General features: G+C 38.8%; 1 protein-coding gene across 1 annotated transcript; it reads right to left on the reverse strand.

Moving 5' to 3' along the window:
• Nucleotides 1-13,468: 13,468 nt before the first annotated feature.
• Nucleotides 13,469-14,273, reverse strand: LOC110106511 (calcium-binding protein CP1-like). Its single transcript, XM_020836442.2, has one exon. It carries the CDS (start codon nt 14,211-14,213, stop codon nt 13,689-13,691), a length of 525 nt encoding a protein of 174 aa, XP_020692101.1. The 5' UTR covers nt 14,214-14,273; the 3' UTR covers nt 13,469-13,688.
• Nucleotides 14,274-23,820: the final 9,547 nt, after the last annotated feature.

Consider the following 23,820-nt stretch of genomic DNA (forward strand, 5'->3'; position numbering starts at 1 on the left):
GCGAATGAGATTCCAAATGATTCGAACAAAAACTACATCCAGCCTTAACATTAATACCCCTCATAATGAGATTGCCAGCCGTTTTTAATTTTTCCATAATGGCCATCCAGATATAGCAAGCAAAACGGAGTGCATAACCTTTGTGCCAAATGAACTTACTCCAAACCACATCCTCCAAATTCTCGTGTAGAAGAGATAAAAAGTTACGATTAGAAGGAAAATCCGATCCTTCCCAAAAAAGTAAAGGTTCCTCATCCTGAATAATCGTATTTAAAATTCTGGATTTAACATTAACCGGTATGCAATCAGGTAAAAACCATTTCTTATTAATAATGAAGTCTTTAACCCAGGCATGAGCTAAAGCAGGGGAATAAAAACTGTCAGCAATCGGTTTGTTATCACACCAGGGGTCCCATAGAAGGGAAATATTGCTAGAACTGTGAACCGAGAGAGATATAGCAGGAGAAATGCGGTTTGCAGTGCGGCAAAAAAGCTTCCAGAATGTCGAAGCAGAGGAGGGTGGAAATTTCCAAACCGAGTCATATTTTGCTCTATACCAAGTTCCAATTAATGTATGATCGTTATACATTCTAAAAATGAAAGAGCATGCCATGTTGTGGTAAATAGAATCAAAAGATGGTAATCCCAGACCACCTTTAACTTTGGGCTGAGCAACAAAATTCCAGGCTATCATATGCATCATCCTCTCCAGAGTGTTACCAAAAAAGAGAAATCTTGAACATAATCTGTTAATAACTTTGCAACAAGTTTTCGGTATAATGGCCCCCCGAATCCAATATGCTATGGTGTTTGCAATAGTGAATTTTAAGTATTGAACTCTACCTACAAAAGAAAGAAATTTAACTTTCCAACCCGCAAGTAGAGTAGAAAGCCTACTCAGGAGGGATTGGAAGTGAGAAAATTTGAGTCTGGACGGTGAGATGGGAAGGCCCAAGTAAATAATAGAATTCTCCTCATTGGTAATGCCAAGGCAGTTAGAAATTTCCTGAGCCAAGGGGAAGGCTTTAGGAAAAAGAATTGAGCTCTTTTGCGGATTGATGTGAAGACCCGAAAAATCCGCAAATCTCAAAAGAAGGTCATTAAGATTCTTAGCATTATCCAAAGAAGCCTCTCCAAAGACCAAGAGGTCATCTGCAAACAATAGATGACTACATCTGAAATTTTTATGATTAAGACCAAGGAAAGGTTTGTCAGCATCTGAATCAAGAGAATGGGAAAGTGCATCCATAATAACACAAAAAAGCAAAGGGGACAGAGGACAGCCTTGTCTCAGCCCGGATGTAGAATTAAAAAAGCCCTCCAAGACTCTATTAAGGTTGATAGAGAAATGCACATCAGTGATACATCCTTGAATCCACATAATAAACTTTTCCGGAAAGCCTTTCTGCCTAAGCCTACTAAGCAGAAAAGAATGGGAAGCCGAGTCAAAAGCTTTCTTGATGTCTAATTTGGCGCAGAAATAGGAAATTCCTTTGTTAAATTCTCTCAAGATTTCAGCAGCAAGAATGATGTTATCAGTAGAACATCTTTTAGTAATAAAGCCCGACTGACTCTCATGAATGATGATGGGAAGAATGGGCTTCAACCTATTAGCAATAATTTTATAGAAAACATTGCATAAAGAAATAGGACGATAATTCGAAATACAGTTTGAGTGAGATCCTTTAGGAATAAGGGTGATGGCAGTAGCTTTTGCCCCCCTAGGCATCTTTCCATTAGTAAAAAATTGTTTAACTGCTTTGCAAAGACTGAAACCAATAATATGTCAAGTTTGTTGATAGAAGCTAAAGGAAAATCCATCAGGCCCAGGAGCGGATTTGGAAGAGCCCGAAAAAAACCACTTTCTTAATTTCATCATTAGTAACCTCCATCATTAAACCATCAATCATGTTGGATGGAACAGTGTTTCCAACAGAAATGCTGAAAGAGTTTTCCCCAGAAGGAGAAGGAGCATTAAAAAGGTTCTTAAAATGGTTTATCAATGCTTTAGCCATATCATCATGAGAAGCAAGTAGACCATTAGCTGTAGAAAGAACCTTGATAAAATTTCTGTTTTTCCTTGATCGAATTTTTGCATAAAGGAAACCCAGGTCATTCTCACCATGAGACAACCAATGGGCTTTAGCTTTGTGAGATCCAAGAGTACCAGGCAGCTTGATAGGATGAAAGTTGGTCAGAAGTGCTCTTAAAGGCTTTGTTCAAATCTAGATTTAAAGGGTCTCTTTAAATTTCAAAAAGTTTGAGAGAATGCAGATGTTTCAGTTCAATAATGCAGTTAGAAATATAATTCGAGGAGCACCAATTTTCCTTGCATATCACCTGTTTAAGAAGTCTTAAACAACCATAGAAGAAAGCAATTAGGCTTTCTGTAGGAGTTCTCTCAAAAACCCTTTGAGTATGAAGCCAGAAATCATCAAATTTAGTCCAGAAAGCTTTAAACATAAATCTAGATGCCACTTTTCTGGAATTAGGCTAGCTAAGGATCAACGGAGCATGGTCAGATCCAGAATGAGAATGCACTTTATAAAAGCTTTGGGAAAAACATCCAGAAAAATCGTGTTGACCAACATCCTATCAAGCTTAATGTGAATGGGAAAATCCACTCTCTGATTATACCAAGTAAAGAAAAGTCCAACAGAAGCAAGATCTTGAACAGCAGCATCAAAGATGAAGTTATTAAGTTCACCTAAACGGTTTGACGACAAAGAGTTGCCACCAGCTTTTTCAGAGTCAAATCTGTAGCAATTAAAATCACCCATAATGATCCAAGGGATGTCAATATTAGCAGAAAGACCCAAGAGATCCTCCCAAAGGACTTTCCTGTCCTCCAGAACATTAGCAGCATAAACCACAGAAAGGAAAAATGGTGGCAGGGAGCCAACATTCACAAGCCCATGAATAAGTTGAGAGGAAAAGAAGGTGGGAGTAAAGGATAAGTGAGAAGGGTCCCACTTAACCCATATTCTACCAGGAGTAGAAAGGTTGAAATTATGACATGACTGTTCATTCTCAAATAACCCGTGGGTATAAGAGAACCAGGGATCCGACATAGCAACATCATTAATTTTAGCTTCTAAAATGCATAGAAGCTTAAGGTTGAAGGTGGCAATAAGGTCTTTACAAAGCTTGACCTTAAGAGGGTTGTTAAACCCCCTTACATTCCAAGCAGCGATAGGAGGAAGGGACATAATTATTTGTGAGATTTAGCCTTCTTGGCCATTTTGGTTTTGCCTTTTTTAGGAGGAGAAGCTTTGTCAGGAGAAGATTTTTTTGAGGAAGAGGAAGTAGCTTTATGATTGGATGAATGAGGAGTCTTGATGTCATCAGTCTTGGAGGAGGAGGAGAGATCCTCCTCCAAAGTGTTGTCATCCGGATTTCCCAAATTGTCACTCTGGAGAGATCCAAAACTGTTGGCCAGCAGAACTTGTGGAGGAAGCAGGCGAGAATTCGCAATAGAAAAACCAGCTGATGAAGATTCAGCTTGGGGCAGGTTGAGGTTCGGGAGACCTGAGTCCTTGTCATGATCAATAACTTGAGCCAAGTCAGCAGCTATAACCATATTAGCTGAGGTTTCCGCAGGGTCAACATGAATGACAATAGCAGACGATTCAGCGGACACTTGAACAGGGGTTGGTGGAATCATGACAGGGGGTTTTAGGGGAATATTCTCCACGGGAGAAGGAGTTTCCATAGGAGTCAAAACAGGAGATGGGGGAATTTGTGGGGCTTTAGAATTTGCTTGGGATAAATTACGCTCAGCCCTAAAATTAGGGTTTCTGCTTTTACTTCGACCCCTAAAAACAGGTTTAGGGGGTAGGGAAGGTTTAGGAGAAGGGTTTGTTGGGCAAATAGCGAAGGAATGAATCAATGAACCACAACCTTCACACCGCACAGGCTTCCAATCATACACGACTTTGAGAGTAATGTCTTCCCCATCCAGCTCAATCGGGATTTCTTCAGCTAAAACCGAATCTTTGTCAACTTTAACGCAAATTCTAGCAAAAGTGAGCCTAGTCCTTTTGGCATTCAAAGTATCGACATACAGAGGAATACCGATAAAGCTAGCGATTTTCGATATACCTGCCGGTGTCTAGAGAGCAAGAGGAAGATTTAGAATTTCGATCCAAATAGGAATAGCAGCAGTTTCATCCCTCTTTGGCTGGAATCTAGGATTCCATTTCTGGAGAATGAAGGGCCTACCCAAGAGGAACCACGATCCCCCAGACCATACCATATCGAAGTCTTCAATAGCAGTAAACTTCATCAAGAAGAAATCATCAGCTAAAGATAAGAGAGAAAGAGATCCCTTGAGCTTCCAAGCTTTTTCAATAGCCACTCTCAATATCTCGTAATAGGGTCGGGGACCAAGAGAATATCCCACCAACGATAAATTCCACAGAGATTTACCTTCAGAAAGATCGTTGTTGCGAAAAGATAATTTTTCTCCGGATGAACAAAGGTCAACGGCCAATCCTCACGACAAGGAGGAGGAGCCACAAGATTCTCAGCGTAGGAAGTAGAAGGCGGTTTAGAAGCAGAAGGAACGCCAAGCAAAGAGGAGCTCTTGAGCGGGGGAAAATCCAAAGTAGAAAGAGCCATCCCGGCTCGACGGCCGGCGAAAGGCAAGGAAGCCCTACGCGCCGACACGGGAAGAAGAAACCCTAAACATTCTTCTCTCTCTCCCTCCTGGTTGATATATCATCTAACAATTGTGTTGATCGGACACGAATCTCAAGGTAAAATCAAGCCTGAAACTTCAAAAATTAAATCCGGTCTCATTTGATCTCCAATTTCACCAAACTTACAGTCGAACAGAGCGTCTCAAAAATATGAACCCAACGACACCAAATTCGACTCAATATGAGTCCAAATCAAGGACCCGAAGTGATGTTGGAAGGTTCGAACCATAATTTGGTTTACCAAACGGTTTCCAAACATAATGTGCTTATAATCAAATCGAGTGGCTCAACGAGACAAATCGAACGAACCCAAGATCGCCGAATTCCGACATCATTAAAACCTTCAAATGTCTGACGAACGTTCCACGATCAAGGGATTCAATATCGGCTGTCCATCCGAATCACTCCACCTTTGCCCTTGATCCTCCTCCTATTTACGGGTCATGTCATCCTCAAATACCTATAAATAGCCCCTCATTTCTCTTGAGAGGGGACCCAAGCAAGAAGAAGAAGAGAAGAAGAAGAAAGGAATAAGAGAAGAATATGATGGAAGAAAATCCTCCTCGACCACCGCCGGAATTCTGCCCGACGCCCAAGTGACGCCGAAATTCTTCCTAAGGGACGTCGTAATTCTGCCCGTGCCTAAGTGATGCCAGAATTCTTCCCAAGTGAAGCTGGAATTCTAAGTGACTCTGAATTCAACTCGAATACACAACTTGTTTGTAACTGGACTTCAATCCGAAAGTAAATCATTGTAATCTAATCGTCCTAAATTCTAAGGACGAGTTAGCCTCATGTATATCAAGCAAATGCTAGTGAAATTATTTCAACTGAGTGTGGCCCTGTAGTTTTTTTCCCTTTTCAGGGTTTTCCACATAAAAATCCTAGTATTTTTTATTTATCTCCTATTTGTGTGATGAATATCCGTGCAACGCTGAGACGAAAACTTTCTAACTCTATCGTCGCGTATATTCTTGTCCGCAACAATAGTAAATAGAAGTTGAAGTGAGCCGAGCCACAAAATAAGCTCTACTCTTTTACGAACTCACAAGCTGAGCTTAAGCTTGACTTGGATCGTAAGCATTACTTGATTAACTTAAAATATATTTAAATTAATATTACATAATATATTTAAACCTTTTTAATTAATTTTATACTAAAAATAAAAATTCTAAAAAATTGAAAATTTGTGATTTAAAAATAAGAAATTAAAATGACTAGACTTTTGTCGCAGTTATAATCACCACAAAAGTATTTGCAGCGGTTTCAAAATTGTCACATATTCGTCGTAATTGGCTTCCACTGCAAAGCCCTTTTGTAGCGGTTTAACCAGGTATGAAAAGTGGCTGTTAAACCGCTTCCGTAGACCATCCACAACAACGCTTTGAAAATCACTGCAACAATATGCTGCTAAAAATTGTAATTTTTAGTTGTGCAATCGAGTCAAACTCAAACTATCCAAATGAGCTCGAACAATCAAACCGAGCTCAAGTCTATAACTTTTAACAAGCTGATAAGATTAGCTCAATTAGACAGATATTCAACTAATTTACATCCCTATGCCCTCTCATGACAATTTTATGCTTCAACTGTCTCCTTCAGTCTTCATCCTTATTTATCTCAAGATTGGGCATCAGTCATAATCCCTTATGTTGAAAATCTGCATTGAATAATCTTCTCCACATAAAGCTCTTATCCCTCATGCTAATTCAAAGGAATTTTAATTCCAGTTGTGTATTATTTTCTATTTGGATTAAGGCTTTATGTGGAGAATATTATTCAAAAACATGTTTTAATTAGCATTATTGAATTGATACATTTTCTATTGTATGTATGGGAATGATATGTTGGTTTCTAAGAGATTAATCATGATAGTGTTCTATTGATGTTAACATTTCTGTTTTATGTGGTTTAGTTGCAATTGGATTGGAGAGTTAGAAGAAATCTTGAACTTCCTCTAGGAAAAGATGAATAGGTTTTAGAGAATATTGATATTTTTTGTTGCTTTTAAAAAAAAATTGTGCTAAAAAGCTGTTGTATGAAGCAGTAAGATAACTATATGAAACGAAACCGAAGTTTGATTGAATAGAGGCCATATTTCTGAAAGAGTTTGTATTAGGGCTTTAATTTGACATGTTTTGGAGAAGCCACCTTCTTAATAATAAAAAATAAAACTTTAGTAATTTTAATATATTATTATTTAAATTTTTATTCAATTGCATTAGCTCTTTGCTTTTGGGCCATATATTATTGATTTCGAAAATTATTTTTATTTGCACAAAATTAAAATTCCATTAAAAAAGTTCTTACTGTAAAGCGAGAGATATTGTATTTTAATCAATTTCAGGAGAGAGAATACAAACAAAATTCAAAATCATTGAAAATAGAAGTATGACTAAATTTTTCTACCATGATCAAAACAATTTTTCTAGCTAGAATGACGATAAATTTTGGCTTGTCCTTTATTTTCTCTCTCCCGTGCATTCCTTCTCTCTCTTCTCTCGCTTCACCTTGCAATGAAATATGGGAGGGGTTGAGGTGGCAAGGAATTTTAGATTTTTTTTTTTTTTTGATATTTTTATTTTAATTTTTTTTTTCAAACCCAACGTCACAATGTTTATGATCCCCACGTCGCTGCGCTCACTCAATCCAAAAAACCCGAGAGCTTGGCTCCGCATTATATTGCACAATAAGCTCAACATCACAACACTCCCTAACTTAATTTTGCAAGAATTTAGTAGAATTTAAACTTAAGGCTATTCCAACAACTCAACAACGCATCTAAAATATGCCAAGATATCCAAAATGTGCCACTTGATCAACAATTATTAATAAAGATCAGAGAGTTGTAGAGATTGCTATGCCAAAAAAAATAATAATAATGATAAATTAGACCCAATATGAACTGTCCTAGACACGTGGCTTGCTTTAATAGGCATTTTATATGAACTTTTTTCTTTGGTCCAATTCTCTAGCCTTGGGGCAAGTGGGTCCTCAAATAGATCGAGCTTAGAATGACTCCCATCCATGAGTCCTTTGGTATAGGGGTGTCAATTTCGGGTCACGGGTCGGGTTCGGGTCGAACCCGAACTGACCCGAGTTCAAACGGGTCAACCCTAACCCGACCCGGGTAGACAAACGGGTCGAAAAACCGAACCCGGACCCGACCCGGCGGGTTGCCGGGTTGACACGACCCGACCCGGTTTGGGTGGCCGGCGCCGGAACCGCGGCGGCCGACAACAGCGGACGCGAGCGCGGGGCGGTCCGGGCGCGGGGCACTGGGCGCGGGGGGCGCGGTCCGCGCGGGCCGCGGTCGCAGCGGTCGGCAGCGCGCGGGCAGTCGCTGTGGCCCGCGCGCGAGGCTGTGACGGTCGGCACCGAGCCGGGCGCGGGTCCGGCGGGGGGCGCGGCTATGGGCAGCGGTCGGGCGGGCAGTCTCGGGCCGCGGGCCGCGCTGGGGGAATCTTGCGCGCGGCTTGGGTCCATGGCGGGCAGCGTCGAGGGGGCACCTCGTGCTGCGGCTGCTGAGCTAGGCGCGTGGGCAGTCTCGCGCGGCGGGCAGCGGCGGTAGCGAAACGGCGGCGGCGGGGCAGCGCGGGCAGGCGCGCGGCGGGCAGCGGGGAGGTGTAGGTGGCGACACGACAGAATAAGACAGAGAGCGGGATTTGATTATTTCCATTAAAACGGCGTTGGCGGGTGACCCGGCAAACCCGCGCGCGTCAAACTCCCGAACCCGACCGTACTTTGGAACGGAAGTTTCAGATTTCTGGCGGAACCCGAACTCCTGACCCGTTTGAAATCGGGTTCGAGGTTCAACACCGGCAATATTTTCACGGGTACGGGTCTCGTGTGGACGGGTCTTTCGGTTGTCGTGTTCAAATGATGACCACCGTCACTATCTTTATGAGTCCTGGAAACTCATGAGTTGAGGCATCTTGAGGCCGATTTTCAGTTGATGATAACTCTTACAGGCTCTGGTAGCGAATCAACTACTAAAAATGAGGTTTTCGCGCAGCATTTAAGAGCAGTTTGCAACCGCCACTACAAATAATATAAGCAGTGGTGAAAAACCGTGCTCTAAGAAATTATTAATGGTAATAATATATAACAGCGGTTTGAGAACCGCTACTCGTCACAATACTAATTATAATTAAGGCGTTTGTGATTTTTATTCTCTATCGTGCCCAGCTCCCTTGCGAAATGTGATCCCTCCACTAGCCCTGCTCCCACGTTCGTCTGAGTTTTCGACTTTCCATTCGGAGTTAAAAGCGCCGTGACAGGCATCCAAGGCATCAAGAGAAGTCAAGCAGCTGCGGTGTAGCTCGTGTGGATCGTGAAGCAATATCTTACTGCGCCCGATAAAACCCGGCTGCTCGTCGCTCGGTAAAATCCTTCGCGTCTTCTTCTTTATACGAACCAAGTTTACCTTTTCACTATTAACCCGTTCGCTAAGCTAACGCCGGAGGACTTTGCTGGTGTATGGACGCATATTTGACGCAGGATCATTGTCGGATGCCACTCACCATGGTTCACTCGCAAGGTGTTTTATATGTCGACAGCTATACTTTTTGCTGCCCTGATTTTTTTTTATTGGGCTCATGCGCTCTAATTTGAAGTTAAATTGTTTGTACGCCAATTCTTCGTTGATGGACTTTGTATCTCTTTTGTTTCCTCAGTGGAAATCTGTTACCTCCGCTACAGGATATAGGCTGAGAAAGTATGCGAGGGATTTTAATGTTTTAGGGCATTTGAAATTGAATTGACGGTAAGGTAATTGGAGGGTTGAATCATGCTTATTGGACTGTTTGTGGGTAATTATTGTTATGAAGAAGCTCTGCCGTGCTTGATTTTTCTTTATTCTTAGTTTACATTTTTTATTGACCCCACTTTTTTCTTTTTTTTTTGAATTTTTATTTTCGTCTAATTTTTTTTTATTATTTGTGTTTTACTCTTTTTTGGACTCTTTGGGTCCCATGCTTGTATGGCCACAGATGCTATCTTGTTTTTCCTCTTTTTTGGGATAATTCTTGCTATCTATGCATTTTCAATTAACTGATAAATCATGTTGTATGTTTAGATTTAGTAATTAATTGCCTAATGATGAAATTTGTTGATATGGCTATCAAGGAATAGATTTATATGATGAGAGTTAACAGATTGCGTAAACGATGGCACATCGGTTCATCTGAAGAGAGCTAATCAGTGATGGGTAATTTTAGTCTAGCTATATATTTTATTTGTGTAATTCATTATGTATATTTGTTTATAAAATAAAAATTAACTAAAAATTTATTATTTAACATAGATATATCCTTGGGAGCTTTTGGCTTAAGGATGAGCTTACACCAGAATGGGAATGTGTGAGGAGCTAACGTAACAGGGTGTTCAGTATGGTAAATGGGACCTTAACACCAACAGCAAGAGTTAGACAAAGGTTTTTTTTGGTGTCACACCTACACGATATTTCCCTCATAGTACTCAAATAATTGCACGAGTTTGTGGAAGTAATTTAAGTCAAATAGTTAATCTCAAGAGGAGTTCGAGTGAGTTCAAACTCATTACGTACTGAAATGAGGCAATAATCTAGTGCAAGAAACTTTTGCAGCATCCACCTCAGGAAGCTCACAAATGGGTATGTAAATTTTCACAATTCTAATTTTAATATTGGTTATTTGGATACTAAATATTTTACAATCTTCTATTATATTGAGTAGGATGACAATGAAACTTCTTCTTAAAGATGATGTATTAAGAAGAAAGAGAATATTCATTTTGAAGATAACCCATGTTTGTTGCAAGTTGTTTTGAAATGCATCTTCGTATGTATTCTACTTTTTGAGGATGTTGCTTAAAATTTTGATATTATAGATACAAAACAAGAATGATGAATGATCCTATCTTTTTGAGTTAATTAGTTATTATTTTTATTTCTTGGTGGCCATTACATGGTTATTTTAAGCACTTTTCATAGCTCTTATATATGTTTGTGGGCATTATATTCGTGAGGTAGTATGAAGCTTGCATTTTGCCTTTGTTTGTGTTTGTAAAATTCTTCTCTCATTGGAATAGTGGTTTGTTTGGAGATGATGATGCAAGTTCAATATCTCGATCAATAATTTATTACGTTTTGACCATCATTATCTTTTTATTTCTTAACTATTTCTAATTCATCATGATCTTTTTATAAATGAAATAAACTTACAAGGATAGTGCTTATTTGACCGTCATGCCCCTCAGCAATGGTGGGATTAATGGAGGACTTAGGTTCCTAATTAGTGTTGATAAAGATTTAAATCAAATAATCAAATTTATGCTAATGGCCTTGAGATTGATGTCTGTGGTTATTTATATTGGATGCATGAATTTTGGAATACCAAGATGAATGCAGATGAGATTTGAATCGTGGGTTGACATGAACCTTGATGCTATTGAGTGGTAAAAGTACTGGAACGACTATTCAATGATTCTTGCATAGCTTGGTTGCATTGCTATTGTAATTTGTTTATACTAGTTTGTATTGACATACTTATTTCAAATGGCAATTTATCTAGATTTGTATTGACAGTGAAGCCTAAAACTAGTTATTATTCTTCCCAGGAGTCATGTTGTGGGTTATTATTAGCTTAACAATTTTGATGGGGATGTAATCACTGTTGTGTTTAAAACTAGTTATTATTCTTCCCAGGAGTCATGTTGTGGGTTATTATTAGCTTAACAATTTTGATGGGGATGTAATCACTGTTGTGTTTAAAACTAGTTATTATTCTTCCCAGGAGTCACGCTGCAATTGTGTTTTCGGTGGACATTCGGGGTACGTTTTTAAAAAAAAAAATCTGGAACTTTGTGGCGGTTTTAACCGCTGCAATGCTCCAGAATAGTACCGGTTAAAACCGCCACATTACTGGATATCGTTTTTTTCATTACTTGTAGCGGTTATAACTGGCACTATCCTGGAGCTTTGCAGCGGTTTTAACCGCTGCAAAGTTCCAAATATCGTTTTTTTAACCAGCACTATTTTGGAGCTTTGCAGCGGTTAAAACCGCTGCTACAGTCGGCATGTCTACCCCGCCGGTTCTTAAACCGCTGCGGAATGTCATTGCAGCGTATTGCAATTGCAGCGGATATGTAGCGGATTAGAACCGCTGCAAGAAAAATAGAAGGGGTTAAAACCGCTGGTATAGGTCCAAAATGGTGCTGCAGTAGCCCCATTTTTTGGTAGTGGAACCTCATGAATGACTAGCTGAACATGAAAATTTGATTTTGTCTTTCTTGGAGTGACCATTTCCTATGATTGGATTGGTGGATTTTATTGATGGATTATCGACGGATGAGTTGCTTTGAGAGTTTTGTGTAGGGCTGCAAACGAACCGAGCTGAGCCGAGTATGTGAGTGTTCATGTTTGTGTTCATTTAATATTAGGTTGTTCAAGTTTGGTTCATGTTTGTTCGAGCTTTATTATTTGTGTTCATGTTTGGTTCATTTAAATTAATGTGTTCATGTTCGGCTCATGTTCAGCTCATGTTCGTTCGTTTAGTGCTTATCGAGCTTGTTTGCGAACATATTTAAAGAATTTTTTTTAGCGGTCAAACAAATACGTTCATGAACATATCTATGAACAAACACATTTATAATAAAAGCAATTGTCTATGTAACAAAGGCAATGATTATTTATATTTATTAATTTAATTTATAGTCAAATATTAATTATTTTTATCTAGATTATTCACGAGTTCAAAATCGAACTCGAATCAAGCTTTTATCGAGCTTCTTATCGAGCTTGTTCACAAACTTCAAATGATGTTGTTCGCGAAAATAAATTAGCCGAACGCATTAGTGTTCAAGTTTGTTTATTTAAGAATCGAGTATTTAAAATATTGTTCAAGTTTGTTTGTTTAGCTAATTAAACGGTCACAAACGAGCTTTAATATAACCGAACAACGAGTAGCTCGTCGAACGTTTGGTTCGCTTGGAGCCCTAGTTTTGTGGGAACAGTAGGGGTGCAACCGAGTCATGCCAGCTCGTGAGATGACTCGAACTCGACTCGGTAATGGGCTTGATGAGTCATGTTTATTGATCTTGTGAGTCGAGTTCGAACACAATTTTGTGCTTGATAGCTTATCGAACTCGAACAACTCATTGTTGGACTCACGAGCTCGTTGAGCGGCTCATATATGAAATAGCCAACAGGGAAATGCGATCGTGCATGAAAAAATGAAATTGTGCGCGGGAAAAGCTTGTGACGACGCAAGCTGACACCAACAAATGGAAGCTCAACGGATGCAGATGGTCGAAGACGCAAGCTCGACGGACTCGGACGGTCGACGATGCAGACTCGACAGATGCAAACGATCGACGATGCAAGCTCGACGGATGCGAATGATCGACAACTCATGCTCAACAGATGCAGACGATCGACGACTCAAGGTCAACAGACGCGGACGGAAGCTCGACAAATGCAAACGGTCAACGACATAAGCTCGACGGACTCGGACGGTCGACGACGCAAGCTTGCGATGAGACGAACGCTGGGGACGAGGAGGGCGGAAGCTCAATAGACGAACTGAGCTCGAAATGCCACTCGAGTAGCTCGACGAGCTTTTTTTTCTCTCTGTCGAGTCCAGCTCGAGCTTGATATTTGACAGTTGAGCTCGACTCGAACACCCTCGGACTCGAGCTCGACTCGAACACCCTCGGACTCGAGCTCGAACTCGACTCGTTTGCACCTTTAGTGAACAACCCTGAGAATCAATGATTTAGGATAGCAACCCTTGGATGAGTCTCTCATACTCTGGTCTATTAGGTCCAGATTTTTCTATTGGAACCAATGAAATACGTGCAAAGCAACCTGAGGAAGGCATATACAAAATCAGTCCATCCCATCAATTCATCAAGACAGTCCATCTTCACCCCTCGCATCTTCTTACCACTTAAAAGCCATAATATGCATACAAAAACATACGACCAGGCTACATCTACAGCTCATTTCCTTCACCAGCCAATCTTGCCAGAATCAACGGCGAGAATCCGCAGAAGATCGTCAAATGCAACGCCGGAGGCCTCGTCGCAGCCGCCTGAACAGATCATCTCCCGCACATCTTCGTCGTCGGCGGGCATCCCCGCCCATCTCAGATAAGCCTTCAAATCCTCAAAACCCACTCTCCCATCGCCGTCGCGGTCCATCATGCGAAAGGCCTCGTCCATTATTCCATCACCGGCGACGCAACCTCCGCCGGCGTGAAGAATGCTCTCGAATTCCGCGAACTCCACGTAACCGTTCCGGTCAGTGTCGGCGGCGGAAATCATAGCGCAGATGACTTCATCGGAAGCGGCCGGGAAGCGGGAAAAGAAGGAGCGGAGATCGTCGCGACTAATTCGGCCGTCGCTATCGGCGTCGAGGACATCGAAGGCCGACTGGATTTCTTGCGTTTGCGCGGCTAGGTTTAGGTTTACGTGGCTGCCGGTGGTGATGAAATTATTAGGTGCGGTCACCGGATTTCGTCCGGTGAGACGCATTAGGGATTGTTTATTTTTACCTTTGATTTAGGTTTATTTGGAGTTGCGCAAGATCGAGAGGGGAGGAGAGCCGTTATTTATTTTAATTCAGGCAGCGACTGGTCGCTGAGCCAGTCGCTGGCAAACGGCAAACCCAACGACCGGTTAAGGAGTATAATGTCGTTAGCAGTGAAGGAGTTGTTATAAAAAATAAAATAAAATAATTTTTTTTTTTTTAGACGGAGATTGAAAGAGAGATGTACCTTGGTGTATGCTTTTTGCTGATGATATTCTTCTTGTTGATAAGACTAGAGAGGGAGTTGAAGGTAAACTTGAATTATGGAGGTCAACCTTAGAGTCTAAAGGTTTTCGCTTGAGTAGATCTAAAACGGAATATATGGAGTGTAATTTTAGTAGTAATAGACCTACTGAAGGGATTGTGACTTTGGGCGATCAAGTCATTAATAAGAGTACACGTTTTAGATATCTTGGATCAATTGTTCAAAGTGATGGTGAAATAGATGGGGATATTATCAGCAGAATTCAAGTTGGATGGTTGAAGTGGAGGAATGCATCGGGCTTGTTATGTGATAGAAATGTACCCCTCAAACTTAAAGGAAAATTCTATAAGATGGTAGTGAGGCCTGCAATGCTTTATGGTGCCGAATGTTGGCCATTAAAAGAGAAGCATAATACTAAGTTAAGTGTGGCAGAGATGAGAATGCTCAGGTGGATGAGTGGCTTTACCCTTAGAGATAGGATACGAAATGAGCATATACGTGAAAAGGTTGGAGTAGCTCCAGTAGAAGATAAAATTAGAGAGAGTCGCCTTAGATGGTTTGGTCACATAAAACGACGGCCTTTCGATGACCCGGTTAGGAGAGTAGAGGTATTAGATTTGACTTATGTTAAGAAAGGTAGGGGTAGACCTAAAAAGACTTAGTTAGAAAATATTAGGAATGACCTTTCTTTATTAGGTTTAAATGAGAATTTGACTTTTAATAGAACACAATGGAGAAAAAGGATTCATGTAGCCGACCCCACGTAGTGGGATAAAGGCTTGATGTTGTTGTTGTTGTTGTTGGAGATTGAAAGAGAGAAATAGTAGATATTATTAATAATATTTATATATTTCTATATTTAATGTTGGGATATATATATAAGTAGCTATCTAAAAATAAGTCTATTAAATTCTTAATCTACTTAAGAATTGAATTAGTATTTGACTTCTGTGACATCTCATTTAATTTTGTACGGAAACAAATATTATGTAGAGACTTTTTTTTTTAGAAAAATCAACCTGGGGCCTACGTGTTTCACATTAGGATAAAAGTAATAGTCCGTAGAAGATAAAAAACTCTCTAAAAATACAATCATGGAAGAAAAAACTATGATTTAATGATCCAACTGATTACAAGAAGAAGAAAGGTAAATAAAAGAAAAACACCATAAGGGAGTAAAAGACTAAGACCATAACAAAATAGCAACATATCACTGCACCAAAGGAAGCCACAACAACAACATGAAACCTGCAAAACCACAGAGAAAAAAGACAAACAAACAAGTATAGTCGAGAGCCCCCAAATAAGAGCACACACCAATCAACCAAGATACACTACAGACTTGCGGCCATGATACACATATAGCCAACAAAACCTACGAATCGAACATGAAAAGCAAGAAATAGCCACCAAGAAGAAAAATCAAACCACCAAATTCCCCAACTGCAACCACGTACACAAACACACAAAGTAACACCCATAAGAACAACACCGATCCAATCACTAACAACCCATAGAAATACAAGAACCAAATCTAGGCGCCAAACGAGCACAACACAGGCCACAATTATTTCTTTTTTGTTTTACGCCAACGACATTTCCCAATACGAGAGAAAGTATTATCAACAATATGACTTACGTCCAACCCATACAACTCATGAAAAGTTGTAGCATGCTCATTCCCCATGTCATTCTCAACCCCGTAAGGGGATCCAAATGAGTCATTCATCTAGTTAGATTGCACCAAACAAGTGTCCCCCAATCTAGAAATTTGTTGAGCATTCATAACATTAGGATAAACGAGATTGATAGGCATCTAAATAAGAAATATATTCACTTCCTTTAGACCCCACATGCCACATGCCAACATTATTCATAAGAAAAATAGTAGACATATTCAAATCAACAGATAATTCATTCTCTACTGTCAAATTAGCTTGACAAATAACCTTATCCGCCTCACACTCACCAGCCATATCAACAGGAACCAAAACATTATCACAAGTCCCACATCACCAAAAACAACTAGGGCCACACCTGAAGAAGGTTCCAGATTGCCCCCCTTATTGCCCACAATGATAGGAGAGCCAACATCACTAGGGATATGAATCAAAATTCCCACAAACCACGTCATCTAGAACAGGCACATCCACATTCGCCACATCACTAGGGAGGCTAGAATTAAACAAAGTTAAATCCACACTCTCATTATCATTAGAAAAAACATTCAAAACATGAGGCACCACCTCCTCCGCAACAGAAGCAGGAGGACCAACAGTACCCACAACACCTTTCAAAGGATTTTTATCTGGAATCCTCACATTCACCATGTCATTAGCAGCATCAACAGCCAAATGAGGGTACGATATAGGACATTCAACTTTTGAGTGACCCAACACTTTATAGTGACAACAATATGATGGAAATTCTTCCATCTCCACAAATTGAATGTAACACATAGTCTCATAACCCAGCCAAACTTGATCAGGATAGCGTTTAGTTACATCTAACTCAACTAGAATATGAGCAACTGAAGGCTTTGTGCCATTAATGGTACCATTATCCATTTTTTAAGGGGCAGCCAAATAAAGACCCTAAATCATTAATTATGCAGGGGGAGAATAGATAGGGGCGAAGGTTGGGAAAAGAAACTCATATATGAATGATAGGGGATTCCATAGTAACATCAAAATGGGGAGTGCACTTGAAAAGCTTCATAAAGCAGTTGCTGACAGTGTAAGAGTTGTGTGAGAACACGTCAGTACAAACGTCGTACTTACCGACGCAAAAAAATTCGTCGAAACGTCCGACGGTATTCGTGTGTTTTCCCGTAGTGTTAGATCATTCACTAACTTAATCAGCACATTTTTAGGATTAAGGAAAGTGACAGTGAAATCATCAATGAGCTTTAAGTTGAAGAAAACTTTTCGTATCGCATTGAGGGGCGATCGCCGCCCAGGAAACTTTCCAACATAAGCAAATTCAAAAGGGGTCGCAAGAGCTAACATTTCCTCATTCGAAATCCACAAAGATGTTAAACCATAATGAGAGGTGATCTTAAGCGGAGGAAAATCCTAATATGTCGAAGCCCCCGACAAAGCATCTTTAAAAGACTCGATTTGGACTTCCCATTCAAAATTATGGTGTCAAACAAATGATTAACAACCATTCAAATTGAAAAACCAGCCGAAGGAAGGAAAATTGGAAGAAAAACAAATAAGATTTAAGGAAAAAAAAGAAGGAAATTATCCAATCGAAGCTGACGGAACATGAAGCACGGAGGAAGACGAAAGCCCTAGAAATCGCGTTTCCTTGTAAGAAAGAATTATGACAAATATTGTGTAGAGATTTAGTATATTATTTTATCTTAATGTGGGCATAAATAAAATAAATACATTTAAAGTGTGAAAGAGGTGTGGTCCATAATTAAAACGGTTGAAGTTCTCATTTTCCTCATATTCTATCTTGAGTGAATATAATGGAGTCCCTCGTTTTCTTAGATAATACTATTTTAAACGTGGAAGACTGAAAACCTCAATTCTGCAATTCAATGATTTCATATATGCTTCTTATATATTTATCGATGATTTGACATGTAATTTAAGGTCGATGAAATTTGTTTGTAACTTTATTGTATCATGCATTTAAATATTTGAATATAAGAAGAGGATGCATGGTAGATTTCAGATTTAAAACTTTTTGTTTTATTTAGTATTATTAGTAATACATTAATAATAATGCTAGTAAAAGAATAATTTTTTTGTTATTTTATAAATTTGATCTTTATGTTAAATTAAGGTAATTGCAAAATTAAAATTATTTTCTAGATGAATTGACAAATTATGCTAAATTGATAATAAATTATGTTTTATAAATTGATAATTATTTTTTTGTTAATTCATCTAGAAAATAATTTTAATTTTGAAATTAACTTAATGTTAATATAAAGTTCTAATTTATACAATACAAAAATTTAATTCTTTTACAAGCATTATTATTAATGTATTGCTAATAATATTAAATAAAACAAAAAAAATTAAATCAGTAATTCACCGTCCTCTTCTTATATTCAAATATTTAAATACAGAAACATACAAATATTATTAATAATATCTAATATTTCTCTCTTCCAATCTTCGTTTTAAAATATATATATATATATATTTTTTAAAATTAATTTTATCAGTGGCAGGGCTAGTTGACAGCTGACTTTATGTGAAAGACCAGTAGCTAACATGCTCATTCTACCGACTAGCGAAATTATTGTGTGCGGAGGTCAATCAGGACGCGCCATATCATCAATATAACATGTACCGTCACTATGTATCATTATGCATCAGATGATATAACATATTCTGATTGACCTCCGAACTGTTCGGTGACTGCACTTAATAATTTCTCGAAGAATATTCCTATTTAGTCTAATAGAATGGATTAAGGTCTAGATTTATAAAATTTGTCCTTTATATTGAGGGGACAAATTATTGGCGTCAACGTTAGATTGCGTAGTCGCTGGCGTCACCGGTCAAGAGAAATTACCCATGCGTCGGTCAAATCATAAGCAGCAGTTTTGTAGATTTTAATTTTTATATGAAATATCTTAGAATGTGCTTTGAGATTTGCGTTGAAGTTGTCATTTCATGTAAAATAGTTATTTAAGATGTTCACATGTAAGATTATCATCTTTAAGAGCTAGACAAAAAGTACTCACATGAAGCTCATTTTGATCGGTTAGCTGATAAAAGTAGCTATCAAATAAGGGTTTGTGAGTTCAATGCTTGTATATATATGATATGTGTGTGAGTTTATTTTAATTGACTCAAAAGTCCTAAAAAAATATTCACATGTGTAAGGAGAAATGATTATGTGCAGTTACCGGACCGTCTGGAGGCTAATCACTCAGGCCACCCGGTACACAATAGTACACACCATCGGTGATGTGGCACGTCTTGATTTACCTCTGAACGACATTCGAGAACTGCACGTAATAATTTCTCATGTGTAGAGGGGGTCCAACAATGCCTATTTTTATGAATTATTTGACATAGCTGCAGTATTTTATAAAAATAGATGTGAAGTTATTGCGAAAAAAATAATTTTGCTAAAAAATCCTCTCAATATTATAAATATGTTTTTTTTTTTAATAAAAATGAACATATTAGCAAATATAGTCGTAAAAATATCTTTTCGTCACAATTTTTTTTTTTAAAATTGCGAAAAGGAAATAAAAAAAATATACTCAAATAAAATTATAGTTACAATAAAAAAAAAATAAAACAATGAGAATGCTATTCCCATCGAGTTTTAGGCTTTATTTGGGACAGCTTTTTTATTGCTTCTTAAAATGGAGTTGTAGTACAAAAATTAAAAGTTTTGTACTAAAATTCCGTTTTAAGAAGCAATCAAAAAGCCGTCCCAAATGAAGCCTTAGTCATGGAGATAACTATGGATGGTAATGCACTTCTCTATGGCTTCATCATTATTAATTTCTTTGAGAGTTTGTATAAAAAAAGCTTTTAATTTACGTGAGCTTCTAAAATTGTAAGGAGAGTTTTTGCAACTTTCTTTTTCTTCATTTTAATTAATTCAAATAATGATACGTTGGTTTCTAAGAGATTAATCATAATGGAGTTCGATCTACCTATTTTATGTGGTTTAGTTATAATAAGGATTGAGAGAGGAAGAGGAAATCTTGAACTACCTCTAGGGAAAGATGATGAGGTTATATTGATGGGGCATATTTAGGTTTCGTTTGGAACAGTTTTTTTATTGTTTTATAAAGTAATTTTTAGTACAAAACTTTTTTCGTTCAAAAAAATTTATTCTAAAAAACAGTTTAGAAAGTAATAAGAAAGTTGTCTCAAATGAAGCCTTAGGAAAAAGCTTATTATGCCGCTTCTTAATTACAAAAATATATTATAATTTTTAATTATTTTCATTATTATATTATTATTAATTTTTTTATTAACTTACATTTGCTCTCCTAGCCTCTATTTCACTGATTATGATAATTACTTATTTGAAGTAAATTTAAATTCATTAAAAACTTATTTGGTAAAGCTGCTTGTAACGATATTTTGAAAATATTTTTTAATGAATAATTGGTCATCGATAAAAAATGTGTCATGAAATTTACTCATTGTCTATTTGACGAAAACTGAGTGTCTATTGATAAAATTGTCATCGCAAGACTAACGAGCTATCAACAAATAATTTGAAGACAAAAGTTTTTTCATTGTATTTTCACTTTTAATTTTGGCAATCATAATCATAAAAAATATGAAATTTAATTTAAATAAAAACATATTTGGAAAATTTTTGATTATGACATGAAGCATCACTTTGTCTTTGATGAACACAACTATATATGTTACTTAAATTAAATAGTAGGACTGTCAATATTTGACACGACACGAAAATCAGACCTGGACCCGACCCAAAAAATCCGGGTTGGACCCAACCAGTTTGAAAAAACAGGTCGGTTTCGGGTTGACCCAACGAGTTGCCGGGTCAACCCGGAAACCTGTTTAAAATGACTGCCCAGCTGCCCGTGGACTGGCCCTAGGTTGTCGGCCTCCTACCCGGCTGCCCGCAGAGCTGCCCGCCCCTGCCCCGGCGGCGCCGCTGCTCCGCCGAAAGCAGCCCGCGCTGTGGCCTTGTAGTCAGCCGCGCGCCCGAGGCTGCCCTCGCGTGGCGGCCCGCGCACCGCGTGTGTGCAAGTTCGTGCGCCGACGCAGACGGCTGCGAGGCGCCTGGCTGCGCACCACCGCCCAGCCTAACCGTCGCCGCGCACCCGCCGTGTCACCGCGACACCCGATTGTCCCTCCCACCTGCCACCCGCCCGCGTCCGGGCAACTGCCGGCCCACAGCCACCCGCAAGTCCGCGTTCGCTGCCGGTATGTCCGCTTTCTCGATCGCGACCCTCTGCGCTTGGTCTCCTTTTGCGTGGTCGGGTCAGCAACCCGGCAAGTCTGTCATGTCAAGTCCGAGTTCGAAATATGTCGACCTGTTTACCTACCCGGGTTGGGTAGGTCGACCGATTGATCGAACTCGGCGTCAGTCCGGGTTCGACCCGAACCCGACCGTGACCCAAATTGACCCCTATTAAATAGTCTCTCTATCCAATGGTCTTCATAAGATAATTTGTGAAGAGGCTTCTTCCTTTAATTTGCCTTCCAAGATTTGAGTTTTCCTGCCCGAGGATCGATCCGGGACGATATTGAGATCTGCCCGGAACGATCAGTGGCAGTGAAACAGCTGATTTTTCTGGAATGGATCGTTCCAGGCGATTTTGGATCGTCCTTGGGACGATCAGATGAGACAAAAATCACGAGCCAAAACCGAAACTTATCGGCCTGAGGAAATCTCCTGGACGATTGGAATGTTTGTTCACATCGGCAATGCAGACGATGTGGCGATCGGCCGGGCCGATCAGGCTTAGTGTTATAAGGAAATCAGCTCGTTTGAAAAAGATATATAATCAATATCTAGAAGGAGAAGGAACGAAGAAAGTATTCAGGAGTTTTTATTTTCGTTGAGACTAGAAGGATCGTTGGCTAAAATGCAAATAGATTTAAAAAATCGGTAACATTCGGATTGATTTTGACATGTGAAAACCGAGTCCTAAGCATAGCTAAGGAAAATGCTCATTTTCGGAGGCCGCGGAGCGCTTTCTGTCCGACGCCGCTGTTGGGAAAAGTGTTTATCTCGTGGTAAGGACTCAAATCTTATTTCTGTTTTTCAGATATATTGAGTTTTGATCGTATTGTGCACTGTTTTAGTGTTTTTGTGATCGAAAAAACGGACCTGGTTTTGTATTACACAACTTTCACCGCACAACTTTTAATGATGTTATAGATAATGAATATTCTAACGATTTGATTATTTTCTGGAAGATTCTACCGGTTTATTTTGGTTCTACGCGATTTTAATCGAATAGAAAAATATCGGATTTATATTGTATTGATTTCAGTAGATAATAGTCTTATATTATTGTTGTGAAACATTCTATTATAATTTGGGTGAATTGTGATTTGTAGGGATTTTGTGTAAATTTGATATATATGCGTTATGCCGCTGGATTTTCGAATACGATTTCCTGATTTTCCCGAAAATGATAATTTGAATGCATATGAATGTGACTATCTGAGTATTTGATACTGTCAAAGACAAGTGGAACTTGGTTGAACGTTGGTTGGAGGATTGACTTGACCTGTACAGGATTGGTGGCCGACGGGCTTTCCTTTTAAATCATTGATCATTGATATAAGATTGGGGAGTTATAAGGAGTTTAATATGTCCGACGGGGGCCGACGGCACAGAGTGACGACTCTTATTGAAACCCAACGTATGGATATCTACAAACACAATATGGATTCTACAACTAGCACTATATTTCTACAACAGCTACTATTGATAGCCAGTTGTTTGTACTTGTTCATAAAGACCATTGTTATGAAATTGCATGTGTACGATATTTGGCTGTTTTGGATTTTCTGTAGGATAAGACCTATTGATTTCCGAATTGAATTTATTGATATTGAGCGGATTTATGTATTGACTTGATTTATTACTGATTGGATTTTATTGACGATTTATGGATTTACTGCTTTATTGATTTGATCGGATTTATGGATTTACGAAGTATCGTACATTTTATCGATTTCATTGATTGATCGCTGAGCATTGATATTACTGAGCATAGATATTGATATGGGATGGATGATTGATGGATGGATATAGATATATATTGATTCATGATCTTATGACTTGATTACTTATAGAATTCATTGATATTATTCTTATAGATTCATTTGATATTTATTCTTCTGCACCATATTAACCTGCCTGCATTTGATTCATTGCTAGTATAGATTGAACTTTATTGTATTAGCTTTTTCTTAATCGATTTCATTAACTAGAAGTATTGATTTGATACGATTGATTTGACTGATCGATTGATTTTCTTCTGTGTACGGATTCTTCTGAGATTGACGTATTGATTTATTGAGTTTGATTTATTGATTCTTCTACCGCTGTATTGACTATTGATTTGATTTTCGTATCCGCTGCATTGCCTATTGATTTGATTTCCACTGCATAGATTCACTGATCATGTGCTATTGCTGTTATGGATTTGATAGACTGACATGCATATTGATTCCAGCACCGTGCTTTGATTTTAGTGTAGGTATTAGGTGACCTACTGGGTTTTGTAAAGCTCATTATATGTGGTTGATATTTTCAGGTCAGGGCAAGGGAGCAGGAGATTGAGGTTAATCAGGAATCTCCAGGTTTATGTTCTTTTTTGTTATAGTGATTCTTTTGTACTCAGGACATGATAGATT

This window comes from Dendrobium catenatum, unplaced genomic scaffold, assembly GCF_001605985.2.
Source record: "Dendrobium catenatum unplaced genomic scaffold, ASM160598v2 fragScaff_scaffold_333, whole genome shotgun sequence".
NCBI lineage: Eukaryota > Viridiplantae > Streptophyta > Magnoliopsida > Asparagales > Orchidaceae > Dendrobium > Dendrobium catenatum.

Coding starts and splice junctions, on each gene's coding strand:
- LOC110106511 (XM_020836442.2), bottom strand. CDS start 14,213: ATGCGTCTCACCGGACGAAATCCGGTGACCGCACCTAATAATTTCATC.